At 40.4% G+C, this 16,878-nt stretch overlaps 1 protein-coding gene across 3 annotated transcripts in view; it reads left to right on the forward strand.

Annotated features, from left to right (window-relative positions):
• BASP1 (brain abundant membrane attached signal protein 1) overlaps positions 1-5,982 on the forward strand; it is a 68,764-nt gene extending 62,782 nt beyond the window's left edge. For all 3 annotated transcript variants that reach the window (XM_039526790.1, XM_039526789.1, XM_039526791.1), the window contains one exon: positions 4,385-5,982. In XM_039526790.1, coding sequence (XP_039382724.1) covers positions 4,395-5,132 — 738 coding nt within the window. In that variant the 5' untranslated portion in view covers positions 4,385-4,394 and the 3' untranslated portion in view covers positions 5,133-5,982. The remainder of the gene's footprint in view (positions 1-4,384) is intronic.
• The last annotated feature ends 10,896 nt before the right edge of the window (positions 5,983-16,878 follow it).

Below are 16,878 nucleotides of genomic sequence, written 5' to 3' on the forward strand. Positions count from 1 at the left end.
CAGATAAATCTGGGGCACAGGAACCACACAGAAAATACATCAGAACAAATAAAATCTGTTTCATAGGTTCTTGGGCATTCATTTATCCTTTAAGCATGTATTTCTGCTTCTTGAGGGACCTCTACCCTAGAGCATTTTGTGACCAGCAGTATTCAGAGCACAATAATTTGTATTAAAAAAGTAAGGTTGGCAAATTGCAATACATGTTATAGTAAAATCTGGAAAAATACAGAAGGTGCAGAAAATGAAATTAGGCTCATGGTATTTGGGCACTAGTACTGGAAAACAAATAGAGGCTTAGTTAGGGATTGGAAATCTGGAAGTGCACACAGTTCTGGTATAAATCTCTGTTCCTGCTGAATTGCAAAAACCCTCTGAAGCTCACCAGTTGTATGAGCATGTAAACCGCCTTTTGTTTCTATAAGAAGTGCTGGAGCTGAAATCGATGGACTAGACTAATAAGTAGTGAGAATTGGGGAGGCCATGATGTTATCAGACAGCAAACAAAGTCCTTGGCCTTTTTTTTTTTTAATTTTTTTTTAAATAACTAAGAGGTTGAATTTCCTTCAACAAAAGTAGTCCTTAGAATCCTCCAGTATTGTTCATCTAGGGTTAGAATCCTTTTACAGTGGTTCACCTTTCAATCTCTTTGGGAATAGCATATTACTTCTCAGCATAAGGCTCTTAAGATACATTACCATTGTGGGACTCCACATTTCCCCATTACTCACATAAATAGTTTCCTTGTGATTACTCTCCTGTTTGAGGCTTGAGACCTGAAAGGTCACTGTCGATTATAATTTCCAATTTCAACTGAACATATACAGGGGAGCCACTGTGAGACTGTGCATATGCCTTGTTGATACAACAGCAGGAAATCTACCTCTCTGAAGAAAGGTCCTTTGTCCAGGTTGCTAAAAATGAATGGTCCTCCATCGAGATCAGTGGTAATATGCTAATCTGAAGAAATGAGGACTGAAATGGCACATCAGTGCTACTTGTCAAGTAATGTACTAATTAATGGGGTTTGCATTTCAAAATCTGATAGGAAATGGGTAGAACATCACCAGATGGTGCTTTGCAGGACACGGTCAGAATTCAAACTGATCTGGACAAATTGGAGAAATGGTCTGAGGTAAACAGGATGAAGTTTAACAAAGACAAATGCAAAGTGCTCTACTTAGGAAGGAAAAATCAGTTTCACACATACAGAATGGGAAGAGACTGTCTAGAAAGGAGTACAGCAGAAAGGGATGTAGAGGTTATAGTGGACCACAAGCTAAATATGAGTCAACAGTGTGATGCTGTTGCAAAAAAAGCAAACTTGATTCTCGGATGCATTAACAGGTGTGTTGTGAGCATGACACGAGAAGTCATTCTTCCGCTATACTCTGCACTGGTTAGGCCTCAACTGGAGTATCGTGTCCAGTTCTGGGCACCGCATTTCAAGAAAGATGTGGAGAAATTGGAGAGGGTCCAGAGAAGAGCAACAAGAATGATTAAAGGTCTTGAGAACATGACCTACGAAGGAAGGCTGAAAGAATTGGGTTTGTTTAGTTTGGAAAAGAGAAGACTGAGAAGGGGACATGATAGCAGTTTTCAGGTATCTAAAAGGGTGTCATCAGGAGGAGGGAGAAAACTTGTTCACCTTAGCCTCTAATGATAGAACAAGAAGCAATGGGCTTAAACTGCAGCAAGGGAGGTTTAGGTTGGACATTAGGAAAAAGTTCCTAACTGTCAGGTGGTTAAACACTGGGAAATAAACTGCCTAGGAGGTTGAATCTCCATCTCTCTCTGGATATTTAAAGTAGGTTAGAATGTCTATCATCAGGGATGGTCTAGACAGTATTTGGTCCTATCATGAGGTCAGGGGACTGGACTCGATGACCTCTCGAGGTCCCTTCCAGTCCTAGAATCTATGAATCTATGAATAACTTGAGTGTAGGATGGGTATCTTGGCCACCATGCAGAAGGATGGAATGGATTATTTCCCCCCGCACCCCTGAGTTGATGTTATCACTATTTTAGTAAAATTTGATATAGAGCGCTGTTGTATCTTAAAGGGACACTCATAGTTCAACTTCTGCCCTAAAATTAGATTTGTGTTTGCAGTAAAATGCTAATAGAAAGATGTCAAGGAAACAACATATTACACTCTTTACAATACTGTATAAACATTGCAGGATTGTGCTAGAGTAGAATTTGACTAGTCAGTTTCACTTTCATTTTTTTCTAGGTTATCTTCATTTCCCAAGCTAGGAGAAATACAAAAAGAGTATAGGTGGTGCAAATTAAATTAGATTTTTGTAAAAGGAATTTCAGGAAGACCAAGATGTTAAAGGGACATAGTCAACTTGAAAGCTAGTCACTTTTTAAAAATGGCTTAAGAGTAATTCCTGATATTATATCTGCCCCTGATTTTCCCTAATAATTGTGAATGGAAAAATACAAAACATTTCATATATTTTTTTCTCCCCTATAGCTGTGCGAAAGAACCACCCAAACAAGGGAAACTTGACAGTACATTTCGCTGTCTTCTAAATATAAAACTGAAAGAGAGAATTTCCCCGCTCTAATCTTTCATTTATGATGATCTCCAGGTTGCACCAGTAGTACTACTGGTAACAATAGTGAGTAAATATTTTTCAGACAGAGAGTAGATTTTCAAGTTGGGGGCCCATTAATAATGACATCACCTTTCAATCTCTGCTTTGTTTTAACCAGACCAAATTTGTATTTCAATGTACAGTTCAGGATTAAAGATCTTGTTAGCTAAGACTTGTCTTTACGCCTTACCAAAAAGATATAAATCCTCACATCAAACACAGATGTAGACACTTATTGACAGAAGCCAAGATTTTCAGAAATGACGAGCGATGTTGGGTGCCTTCACTTTTGCATGTCCAGCTTGAGGCATATTTTAAAGGGGCCTGACTAAGGGCAGGGACTTGGGGGTTCTGAAAGTTGGATCTCTTTAAGGTGACTCAGGTTGGGGATCCAATCACTAGTACATTTAAAAATCTTGGTGAGAGGCTGTAAGAAAGAGATATAACATTTTAAACAGGTTAAATAGATTATATTACATTGTGTACTACATATAAACCTGCATGTAAAAAATCCCCACATTGGGTTTGTCTCTCTATCAGAAGAGCGGTAATAGCCTTGCTGTATTTCAGGTTGTCAGCGTTGCTGTTTCTTAACTCAACCTGCTGTGCCCAAGTATTGCCGCTCATAAGGTTCCTTATGTGACAGAATTAAAACAGTGGGAGATTCTTACATACCATATGTGCTGCAATATGAAGGAACAACAGGATAAGTTGCACAATAAGCCAGGTCAGTCCTTATTCCAAAGTCCTTCCTGGTTCTTGATTCCATTTTAATTTTGAATGTAGTGGGCATGTCCACTTAATCAAACTTGAATCTGTGTGCACATTTTTGTCCTCTGTGCATCCACACCCACTGGGCAAGCTGCCTTCTTAGTGGGAATGAACTATGTAAGTCATGGGACATTGTTGTGAAGTATATGCAGTCTTTTATGTTGGGTAAAACATAAATCCATTCAGTGTCACTGTTAGTTGGCTCAGCACTTTCATTCTAAAACAGTTTGAATCAGTTTATAGGTTGGCTGTAAAAAAAAAAATCTTTCTAGGCTAAAACTTGGCCTGTGGTCTCAGCTCTGGATCAAAATATAAATAGCTGAGTTATTAACATTTGAAATCTGGCTACTGAACATGCACTACTTGTTTGTGTTTTTTGTTACACCAAGCACCCCCCAGTATGGATCAGTGCTGTCAAGTTGCTTGTATGTGATGGATTCATTTCAATCACTGAGAAGCAGTGACCACTGTTATTCTAGTAAATCCAAAACAAGTTTTGTTAGGGACTGAGTAATAGTGGATTTTTGTGCTAGCCAGAGATGGATATAGCAGCTAGGCTTTGTAAGGATTCAAATTTAGTATTTGTCTAACTTGAATGGTACTTCTGAGCTCTTCTTCTTTTATTCCCCTTGAATACCTTTCCGAGACATAAGAGGATAGGGTTGCATGCTTCCTCTTCCTCCCTTTTCAGTTCCTCCTGACAGAAATTGGAAAGTGGAGGGATAAATAGCACTAGCAGCTGATTCTTCTTGACTTCATGGGGTGATGATTTAAGGATCCGGTGGCCCAAGTATTGCAGGGCCTCTGGGGGCAGGGCAGGTAGTGCCCTGATAGGTGTTTGGCACGCTAGTGGATCATTGTGTCCAGTAGCTAATCAGTGATCAAGTTACTGCATTCTCTGCTGGAATAGTCAGCACCCAAACTTTCCAGCTGCTGGTGTGAGAAGTAGTAAGGAATTTAGCTTTGAGGAGATTTTTGTTAACCATCTTTTTTCTCTTTTTTTGCAGAACTCCAAACATGGGAGGCAAACTTAGCAAGAAGAAGAAGGGGTACAATGTGAATGATGAAAAAGCTAAAGACAAGGACAAGAAGGCTGAGGGAGCAGCTACTGAGGAAGAGGAGACTCCAAAACAGAATGAGGATGCCCAGCAAACCACAGAGACCGCAGAAGTGAAGGAGAACAACAAGGAGGAGAAGGGTGATAAAGAGTCCCAGGTTGCTGCCAATAAGACAGAAGACAAAGAAGGGGAAAAAGAAAAAGCCGTGAGCCAGGAAGAAGTCCAGAAATCTGAACCAGAGAAGCCAGAGGCCGTTGTTGACGCAAAAGTGGAGCCACAGAAGAACAGTGAACAACTGGCACCTAAGCAAGAGGAACAGACTTCAGCCTCTGCTCCTGCTGCCAGTAGTGAAGCACCTAAAACTTCTGAGCCCAGCAATGATGCAAAAGTTTCCCAGCCTTCAGAAGCCACAGCTACTAGTAAAGCGGATGACAAGAGCAAAGAGGAAGGGGAAGCCAAAAAGACTGAGGCTCCCACAGCACCTGCAGCGCAAGAAACTAAAAGTGATGTGGCCCCAGCTTCAGACTCAAAACCTAGCAGCAGCGAGGCTGCACCTTCTTCCAAGGAGACCCCGGCTGCAACAGAAGCACCTAGTTCTACTCCCAAGGCTTCAGCGCCTGCAGCCCCACCAGAGGAAGCGAAATCTTCTGAAGTTCCAGCGACTAATTCGGATCAAACCATAGCAGTGCAAGATTAAATTGGACAGCCTGTTGAAATTAACCACTTAAAACAACCTGTGTCTTTTTTTTTTTTTTAATTTTTTCAGCTATACTAACTTGTTTCAGATCTGAAATAACAATATGTATTGCCCAGGGGGGAAAAAAAGGATGTCCCATCAAGTTGGGAGGGAGCAAGGGAGGGGGGAAGAATCCAAATAGTATTTTTGTGGGGAAATATCTAATATACTTTCTGCCAGGATTTAAAAATAATAATGAAAAATATGGATGTCTGAAAGTACAGCACATCTTTTGTATCTTAACTGCTGTAAATGCACTCCACCAATGTATCAAAATACTTTTTTCGTTTTGTAATGGGGTTTGGGAGTGATGCTTTTGATTCTGCCCGCTAGGCTTGTGCCAAGGCAATCAGATCTTTATGAAAGCAGTATTTTCTGTGGGTGTTTTTTTTTAATTTACAGCCTTTCTTATTTTGATATATTTTTTATGCAGTGGATGAATGCCAACTTTCAGACAAAACCCACTTAGCTGTCCACATTTTTCTCAATGCCAATCCTCCAATTCTTCTTCCTCTCCAAATATTTTTGGGAGTAAACAGCATTCTCATCCTACTTAGCCTACCTAGATTTCTCATGACGAGTTAATGCATGTCTGTGGTTGGGTGCACCTGTAGTTCTGTTTATTGGTCAGTGGAAATGAAAAAGTCTGCGTTCATTGCAGTTCCAGTTTCTCTTCCATTCTGTGTCACAGACACCAACACACCACTCATTGGAAAACAAATGAAAAATAAAATGTACAATGGATGCATTGAAATTATATGTAATTGTATAAATGGTGCAACAGTAATAAAAGTTAAATAATTTAAAAAAAATAAACGTGTAAAGATTGATAGTTTATTTAGACTAATTCTTCATATTAACCCCTGACAGCCTGGCATCCACAATCCACATATTCAGAGGAAAAGGATGATTATTTTAGGGCAAATCAAAATCACTGTGGTCAGGATTCAGCTACCCACATTCACAATGAGTACCAGTATAAAGTGCTACTCAGCATCAGTAAGGATATTTGAATCTGACCCTAGAGATATTTTGCCATAAACTCTCACACGTGGCACAGAACTCCATGAGAGTTTAGAGATAGTGAGTGAACAGGAAATACTTTATACCCTATGCATAAGCAGAATATAACATCTGTCATATGCCAATGCCATTTTAAATAAAAATAAATGCTTTTGAATATCCTCACTTGCTATTATACACAGCTACAGGTGTCCTGGTTGATTTTAAGTTTTACTTGGTGCAAGATGAATAGTCCATCAGAAAAAAAAGTGATACAATACATTTTTTTTTCAAAAGATGCATCTTTTAAAATGATGCAATAGAGCTTAATCCTAGATTAGTTGGAGTCCCATTAAAATACTTCTTTCATTATTACATTTGGTTAACTTCTCAATGCTGATATAAAGCAGATGACCTTGAGCTCATGACTTACAGTAAGCCAAATGCTGCTTCCTTCAAATATGGCTATAGGTGTGTAAGTGAATAGAATTTATCAAATCTTTCTTTCAATAGAATTTTCCGTGTCATGTCATTTTTAAAATCAGTCTGAACTGCAAGATAATCACAGGCAAGGTGTCCCTGTCTGATGCAGCTCAAGATTACCATATGCAATCTAAGTTCATAAAACAAGGTTTAGAAAGATTCCTGCTCTGGGATATTATTCAGGGGCATCATAGTCTGTCATTCACCATACTCAATCTGCTGTTCAGTGATAATGAGAGAAGTAGGGCAGTAGTAAACAAAAACAGAGTAACTTTTAGACCTACCAAATGCATGAATGGATATGTTAAACAGGCACCTGTTTTTAAAGGTAATATAGATAATACACACACACAAACTCCAAATATCAGAAATCATAACTCAACATGCTTCCTTTGGGTTTATTCTTGAAGGGTTTACACAGGGGGAGGAGGGTTCATTTGTGATTAAAAGTATCTTAAAATTGCATTCAGAACATGTTGTAGGGTTTATGTATTTCATTCACATAGAGAGAACAAAGCACCATGGGCCTGATGCAAAGCCCATTGGAGTCAACAGAAGTTAGTCTTATTGACTACTGACTTTTGATCTGGCTCCAGAGGCTTAAGCGGAACTTAAGGCCAACACAAGACCAATGCATCCTTGTGCACATTGGTGAATTTCACTCCTAGTGTGTCAAGATCAGATTTCCTTTTTCATGTACCAAAACTTCAAACAATTCTCTGTTGATTACTTTTTAAAAATTCAAAGTAAATGTGTCTGCTACTGAATGACAATACCTAAAGAATAGCAGAGTTCAGGCAGCCAGTGTGCAAGTTAGTCCACCAAGTTCTGTCAATACACCTGCCACATCCTTTCCTTGTCAATCTTTAGGGTTCCCTGCAAAGTCTATTGCACCAATGTGGATACATTTTTGGAGATTTTTTAAATTCTCTCCAGCACTCAGCGCCATAATATCCAAGCATCTTCCAGTAGTGCATTAATCAATGTGACTACACATCTTGCCATGTAGTGTTTGTTCTGTCCTGGAGATGGAGAAGCTAAAACCAGAACCCCAAACTATTTTTTCTTACTTTGGTTGAAACTAATTCAAGATAGAAAGAGGTAATGCACTGAATCTAGCAGACAAAGGTACAAAAAGACCCAGTGGCTGAAAGCTGATGCTACCCAAATTCAGACACTAAATAAGGTGCGCATTGTTCAGCAGTGAGGGTAATTAACTCCTGGAACAACTTACTGAGGGTTGTGGTAGAGTCTTCATCACTGGATATTTGTATGTCAAGATTGTCTTCTTTCCTGCCCCAAAGCTATATTTTAGTTCAAACAGGAATTAATTCAGAGAAGTCTTACGGCCTGTGTTATACAGAAGGTCAGATCAGAATGATCACAATGGTCCCTTCTGGCCTTAATCTTTGAATTCTCTTAGTTATCTCTGTTAATGTAGTACATGAATCAACCTGGATTTATTGGGACAAAATCTGCACTCTGACCCTGCTGCCTTTGAATGGGAGAGCAGATGCTGAAGGAGAATAGGTATGTAACTTATTGACTATGGCGATATTCAAATAAGCATATTCCTTCTTCAAACATGTGTCACCTCATGGCTGGTAACAGTCATACTCCAGCACTACACTTTCACCTTCTATATAATGTATAGAAAAGCATTTTAATCTCTCCAAACTTCATATAGACTGAACAAATACTTTATCTTTTGATTTATCCTGGGATACAGAGCAATTAGAAGAACTCAGATGATTCCTCACATTAATGCTTCATTAGTGATGGGAGACAAATGAAGTAAACCCAAACACTCCACAGCAGTAGTCACATCAGACAGACTCAGCAAGACTTGGCAGTAAATCCACCCACAAATTCCACAGACTTTGCAATATGGAGATGGCTGTTTCCTCCTTACCTTGTAGATGACAATGGGTATGGGCTCCTTTTGCAGACAGTTAATCACAAGGCATGTGCAAAGAAGGCAAACGTGCTTGTGCTTGAAAAATGGGGAGGGGTGGAGGAAAATGCAGCCACAAGTAGGTGTTTTAACTAACCTGATACGGCTGAGCACTTCTTTTGCTATTGTACATATGGTTGCAAAATTGATTCTGTCACTGCAGTCAAAACTTTTGGTGACTTGTATGTATTATACTAACACCTAGACACCCCACAGAGATCTGGGCTCCATTGTGTACACTTGCATTAGGAGACAGCCCCTGCCCCAAAGAGCATACACACTGAGCAGACATCAGGTGGGGAAAAAGGAATTGATTTTCCTCTGGGGACCTGAAGCACAGAGATTGATATGCCTATGGTTACAGATAGGGTGACCAGATGTCCCGATTTTATAGGGGCTTTATTTGGGGCTTTCTCTTATATAGGCACCTATTACCTCCCACCCCTTGTCTGATTTTTCACACTTGCTGTCTGGTCACCCTAGTTACAGATGTGTCTTGTGCAGGTAGTGTGACATTCTTCTTAGCTAAACCACTACATTACTTTGGGCATCAATCAAGGACAGATTTCATATAAAATTAAAATCCTATATTGCAGTACGTTAGAGGTGTACCATAAGGTGTCAAAGAGACCTTTGCTGTACCTAGAACCTACATAGCCTAAAAATGGGTTGTCATGTTTACAGAAGGGTTGGGAAAATGTCAAAAGATTTGGCAAAGCATCAAAATATTGAGATGGCTTAATGCTTACCAGTTGGATCTTGCTCTGCATTTTAATACGTATGGGCCAAATTCTGCTCTGTCACCCCTGGGTAATTCTGAAATAACCCCACTGAAATGTTCATACTGCAAAATTTGTCACTATAGTAAGGTCTTGGAATTGTCATCATACTCTGTACAACTGCATTTTCAATGGCTCCTGTGTTTCAAACTGGTGTGCCAATTTTTGGCAAACAAAAGGTGTGTTTCAGTATCTGTCCATTACAGAATTAACTTTGGTATAAGTTACAAGTGACAGACTCAATCTGGAACATAAGTGAATCGCGCTGGATGCTTTTCAAAGGTGTGGGATGGGGACTTTGTCCTATCATTCACATGAAAAAATGATAGGATTTAAAAGTGTATTTATATTTTTATACCCTGAAATCATTTTTAAATAGTTCTTCTGGACCGTCAGCAACACTCTTTGGTGCTGCCATTTTGTAATGTAGGTTATGTTGATTATGGGGCAGGGAGGCACTTGGCAAAGTCACACTAGCATGCACAGTCTCATGCCTTTGCTACTATCATTTACTCAGAGACTTTGAGGAAATCTAGAGCCCAATCCAGTTCCCATTTAAAGTTAATGTGGGACTATTTCTATTTACTTTAATGGGAGGCCTATCAGGCCCATAATGTCAGGTATACACAGTTTTACCTGAAAGTTTGGTGTAAATTCACGAATAACCCAGCATACTGCGAAGAGGTTAAAAAATGTGAACACACCAATGTTACCAAAATGTACTTACCATCTGTTACGTGTCCTGGGGACCAAAGTGAAGTGAGTTGGCGATCACATTCCAGTTCCTTGTGGGCAGTAGAACCAGAGACCATCAAGGTAAACAGAACTGATTTACAATCACAGCTAGAGCTGGGCAGGAAACAGTTTTCTCATCCCATGAGAATTTAAGATTTCAAAAATTTTCCCCATCCCAAATCTGGAACTCTCAAAAATATTCACTAACTGAAAATTGGAACAAGTGCTGCCCACACTGTAAATCCTATAGCATTAGAATGGTGGAGGCTCTTAATATTTAGTGTTTTGAATACAATCCACAAAGTGGCTCTCTGAAAAATGGGTTGTTTGCCTATAGTACCTCCAAGGGGAAATCTACAACTGAGATTGACTTCTGTACCTGAGACCACAAAGAGTCTCAATGTAACTAGACTAGAAGGTAGGCTCATGGTCCTAGATTTCAACTACATGTGATAGGAGAAGTCCATGATACCTGCCCTCCACTAATTAGATTTTTCCCTGCTTCTCAATTGTGTTTGGACAATTTCAGTGACCTAGGGATTGGAACCAATGAGATCTCATACAATTCATTAATCAGATGTGGCTAAGTGGATCCAGTGGGCTGGAGAGGTCAAAGATTTTTATATTGATGAAAATTGGTACAAGGTTGAAAGAGCAAACCTTTTGTTTTATGATAGCCCTGGATTCTGAAATGGAATGCTGTAAGCTAAAAGACCCTGCATAGATTTCAAAAGATATCATGTCTGTGTGCTAAACACATTGTTGTTTTAAGCTCCACTGCCCTATCTGATTATCGTAATTTTGTCAGCTGCACTTTATTTTTATTTTTAAATAAAAGGAAGTATTACCAAGCGAGCCTTTTGTGTTTCAAAAGACAAACTACAGTAGCTCATAATCAGTATGGTGCACAGGAACAATTTCAATCCCATTAAACCTTAAATAACCTTTCATAGTATAAGAACTTCTAAAATGTATTATTTAAATATGTTATCTGACATTTAAAACATGTTCATTGTTGACTGAAGCTTTAATGGTACCGATCAATCCATAAAAAAGGCAAAATTTCAAAGATTAGTCATAGTTAAGCAATTGACACTCCATTTAGCATCTTACTAATTAGATTCTGAGCCACATAGTCAGCTGCTGTAAATGGACGTAATTTCAGTTAAGTCATGGGAGCTACACTGATTACACCAGCTCAGTATCTGGCCCCCTGTACTCAAGACTTGTCCTCCATTTTAGTTCAATGAGCTTAGGATGACCAGATGTCCCAATTTTATAGGGACAGTCCTGATTTTTGCGTCTTTTTCTTATATAGGCTCCTATTATCCCTCACCCCCGTCCTGATTTTTCACACTTGCTGTCTGGTCACCCTAAATGAGCTATTTCACACAATTGTGCAAAAATATTCTCATAACTATCATTTTGCATTACAATACACTGTCACAGTCACAGGATGCTAGAGAATTAAACTCTTATTCTTGGTGATAACTTAGTTACTGATAAGTTTGGATCTGAATTGCAGTTGTTTACTGAGTACTAATTATATGAATGTGCACAAAGTCTCATAGCAGATTTCAGAGCTTATTCAAGACTTTTCATAATCTGCTTTTTATGAACATTGAAAATTGTATGTGTCTATGAAATTAGTGGGAAAAATTAAGGATACAAATCCATGCACACTGAGTGAGGGGAGAAAATTCATAATATAAAGGGAAGAAAGTGATATATAAGTTTTTTATAGGAATGGGTTGTAGGATGGCTGTATTATTTGAGCAGTGAAGCTGTATCTATTATTCCAGGTTTGAATTTTACCCCACTCCACCTGCTATGGTTTGTCATAGCTTACCTGCACAATACGTATTGGCCCAGATCCTCAGGTGGAATTTAGATATTGTCCTCCCAAAATATCTTTAATTCAAGTAAATGATACAGTTATGGTTATGACAAATAATGGGAGAGAAATTATCATGCATTGAAAGGAGAGAAAAGAGAAGTGTTTGGGAATTTGATTAAATTGATCATTAATGAAGCAGAGAGGCACAGTAAGAAGGTTCCGGATAGTAGAAGATGCAGGAGAAAATAGTCTTTCACCATAGTGGTAAGATTGCATGGAGGTAGAGAGAAGAGACCACTACATTAATGGGTGGAGGAGCTAGGGAAATAAAGGTCTGTTAGATGCTGTAACAAGTTCACAGAGAGCTTTTAAAAAAAACATTAGAGCAATCTGGGAAATGAATGAGAAGCCAGTGAAGTAATTTGACATGGGAAGCAACATTCTGCACATGCTGCCACCTGGAGAGGACTAGGATCTGGGGAAGCCTTAGATGAATAAATTACAATAGTTAAGATGAGAAATTAAATCCTGCATTCTGATTTCAGCAAAACTGGAATTAAGGCAGTGAGTGTCATACATGGATGACTCCAAACATAGGACAAGTGATGGTAACTGAAAGGTTTGACCTGAGGAGAGAGTTCATTTGGGAAAGAGGAATAGCACATTCTATCTCTCAAATGTTTACTGGAGAAGCCACAAATTTACTTGGTCAAGGCAAGCAGAGAACAGAAAGGGAAGAATCATGAAAGCCATCATAGGTAGTTGGGTATTAGCGCAAAAGTGATGATTTAGGTTTAAGGTAGACTTAAAGATGAAGATGTAGAATGTACTTAGAGAAAAACAGAAGGGTAAAAATTGAATCTTGTGGGATGCTACAAAGGAGGACTCCTGGTGCAGAGATGTAGCGATCTTGAGAAAGAGAAATGACTGTTACATAGGAGCAGAACTATGCTATCTGCATAGCCCCAGTGAGGTCTAAAGGGATGCAGGGATATACTCATACCTTCAGTCAATTGCAGCATTAGGATCCAGATTTGAAGCCTACCAACAGGTTTTCCAGTTGAGGGCTTAAATTTTCTAAAATTGACCGTTTCATATAAAATCTGAAAATTTTGCACACTGAAGCCATTTTAATTTTGCACACTGATTAAAGGAGTTGTCCTTATCAGAGATTTAATTGACAAATGTCATGCCCACAGGAGAATTCATCTATTCAAATAGATCAGTGTGACACAAATGGTTACAACAATACTGCATATGATGCAACACATGCCATTTTGACAAAAAGAAAATTTTCTGCACCATGAAATGCCAGAAATGAAATTACAATGATGTTTCTCAGGAAAATCTGTGGGGGATGAGAGGTGTCATTTTTGTATACAGTGAGCACAATGATCACTGCCAACTGATCAGATGAAATAAATAGAAGCCAGTTACCTTTGAGGATCTGGGGCCCAAATCATTTTGAAAATGAAATGTAGGCTATTAAGCAAATTAGGCAACCAAATATCTTTAAAAATTGAGCCTTGTAATATTATCAGTGGAATTGGAGTCAGAGAGCCCGTGTTTATGGTGGGGACTGTTAGTGATGAGATAGCAAGATAACAGAGAAGATGGGGAACTAGACTGGAAGCAGCTCAAGCCACATGGACAGAACAGTCCACGGGGTTTAATAATGTTCTGCTTGTTCAATTTAATCTGCATTCAGCTTTCTTCTTTGTGAATGATGCCTGGTGGCAGTGGGTGAGTTCTCTGCAGTGCAGCACCTGGCAACGTGAGCTATGGAACTCAGCCTGAAACTTCCCCGAGGCCTGGATTTTGCAGGCACAAACTTAGAAGGAGGAGTTAGAGCTGTGTACAGACCTAGCCACGCAGGAGGATGACAGCAACAGGAAAGTAAAGCACCTCTTTTACTTAACTGGGGAACAAGGAAGAGAGGTCTGTGCTAATCTGAAACTCATCACTGCCTAAAGCCACACAGCTGTCCTAGCAGCCTTGGGGGACTATTGTTCCAAAAAATAAAAAGCAGAATGAAACTGTGCAGTGACACAGGTTTTTCGCTCAATACCAATCCAGAAGGGATGGTATAGAATCATCTTTTACTGCTGAGTGCTATGTGCAATCTGGGGATTGAACAGACTCCCTAATTTGGGACAGGATAGTCTGCCATGCTTGAGATCACCACCTGCGGGAGTGGCTGCTCTGGTAAGGCAAGCTGATATTAGACAACACTTAGACATGAGGCATGCAGTGGAAGCCTCAAGAGAAAGGATGAACGCCCTAGGAGGCCCCTCACCTTCAGAAGTACATGTAGTGAGACAACAGTAAAGGAGAGCAGGTGGCCAGGGTTCCATATCCATAGTAAGATGCATTTCCTGTGAGAGAGAATATGAATGGGGAAAAGAGAAGTGCCCCCACGAGGACAACATTGCAAGGAATAGGGCTAGTTGAACCATTTCAGTACAGTGTGTAAGAGCAGAGGAAGGTCTTGGGAAGATTCAGTCAGACTTGTACAAGAGGGGGCAGACGCATCAGACATCTTGACTCTCTCCAAGAGCATGTCAGGTTCAGACTGTCAGGAAAGGAAAGCAACAAGGACCAATATTAACCTCCATGCATGCAACAATGTTAATAGGGAAACACCTTGTGCTATTTGAACTGGATACTGGGGCCTTCTGCAGTGTGAATCCTTGGGGTTAATTGGACTCGAACACACCCATTTCAAAGAGCATCCACAGTCCAGTAATGTACAATGAAAGCATAATGCAGCCTGTAGGGAAACTTAACCTCATAATAGCTAACCTGAAAAACAACAGGCTGTTCCTTCATGGGGAATACAGTCATACAAGCCATGGATCTGATCAGGGCACATCATCAGAATTTTATAGCTACAGTGCAAGAAGCGAAAGGGGGAATCCCATGGACAAAGGAGACAATTTTAAAAGTTATGGGAATGTATTCACAAGTGATGAGTGCCTCAAAGGAAAACTATGACTGGAAGTAGACCCCACAGTGGAACCTGTGTGCTTACTATGAAGGAAAATTTCAGTGGCACTATGTAATCCAGCACTTAGGGAGCTCAAAATTCTGCAAAGCAGGGATATCATAGCACCCATCGAGGCCAGAACAGCCTGGGTAAGCAGCATGCTGGTGGTAAAGAAGCCATCAGGCAAATTATGTATCTGCATAGACTCAAAGCCATGGGTATTGAAAAGATGTCACTATCCAGTCTGTGATGTGAGGAACTGTTTGTGGCACATAACCCTGGATAAAGAGTCCAGCACGCTGACAACCTTTGAAACTGTTTGGTCATTGCAGAAGGCTGTGCATGCCAATGTGCTTAAGCCTAGCACCAGAGATGTTTCAGAGAAGATTCATCCAAGTGCTGGAAGGACTGCCTGGGGTGAAAATACTTACACATGATAGTCTTATTGTCAGTGAAATGGACCAGTGATGAAGAAGTTGAACGAGACCATGACAGAAAACGACAAGCTTTTCTTCAGCGATACAGGGACAAGAACATAAAACTCAACTCAGAAAAAGTGCAGCTCAGACAGCATGAGGCAACATACATTGGATGTCAGCTCACAGCAGAGGGACTGAACGCAGAGCCCAACAAGAGCAAAGCAGTCAGAGAATGGGCAGCTCCAGTAGATGTGACAGGGTAATAGCAATTCAAAGAATGATAAATTTCTGTCCAAGTCCTGTCCACACCTGGCTGCAGTAGTGGAACACACATGTGAGCTCAGAAGGCAGTCTGTTGAGTGGGACTGGGACGGTCCTCAAAGAAAACATTGGACATCCTGTAACAGATGATACCAATCAGGACAGTAATTGATGCTCCAGTATGATACACGAGAGAAAGGCCTGGGTGTAGCTCTTTTGCAGTGGCAGTCAATCGCTTATGCCCTGTCAGAGACTGAACAGGGGTAAGCCCAAATGGAAAAACAGCTTCTGGCTATGGCATTTGGAGTGAAGCAATTCCATCAGTACACCTCTGGCCACCCACTAATAGTTAAATCAGACCACAAACCCCAAGACTCAACAATGGCAAGGCTCTTTCATAATTCTCCAAAGAGGTTGCAGCACATGTTGATCAGCCTCCCACACTACTAGATATAAATTGCCCCACTTGCCCCTCCTCCTCTGGATGGCCCTGTTTGTGTATATTTATGGGGCGCTCCTCCCAAGTGTGAGGGTGAGCCTGGGAGAAAGCACAAAGGTGCTTGTTTGAAAATGTGAGAAATAGGTGCTGGAGGCTGGCATCTCATTACTGATTGAGGGATGATAGATGGTGGGGGGAGAGGGGAGCTGTGGAGGGCTTGGAAAGTGAAGACAAGCAGCTTACATTTAAGGCAGTAGAGATGGGGAAGCCAGCGGAGGGCTGCGAAGAGAGGAGGGACATGGTCAAAGAGATGGGCTAGGAGAATGATCTCTGTAACAGCATTCTGAATGGCCATGAGCAGGGCAAGCTTGTGTTTGGTCACGGACAGAGACAAGGCTGTTGAGGTAACTGAGATGAGAGCCTGGATGAGAGTTTTAGCTGTGTGGATGGTTTGGAAAGGCTGAATCTTAGAGATGTTATGCAGAAGGAATAGGCAAGATTTAGACATAGCCTGAGCATGAGGACCTAGAGAGAAATCTGAGTTGAAGATAAGGCCCAGGTTACAGGCCTGAGTGACAGGTGGGATGGTGCTGTTGTTCACGGTGATTGAGAAAGGAAGTTGGGGTGAGGGCTTAAGGTGGGGAAGACCAAGGGCTTCCTGCCTTCCCTGTCCTCAATGACACTCCTCCTCAGACATTCTCTAATTTCACCCACCTAATTAGGTGACAGCAATGCTGCTCTTTCCTCTCAAACTCTCTACATATATGCCAGATTTCTCTTGCTTCAGTACTACAAAATCTATTTACTTGCTT

This window comes from Mauremys reevesii, linkage group 2 (genome assembly GCF_016161935.1).
Source record: "Mauremys reevesii isolate NIE-2019 linkage group 2, ASM1616193v1, whole genome shotgun sequence".
Classification (NCBI taxonomy): domain Eukaryota; kingdom Metazoa; phylum Chordata; order Testudines; family Geoemydidae; genus Mauremys; species Mauremys reevesii.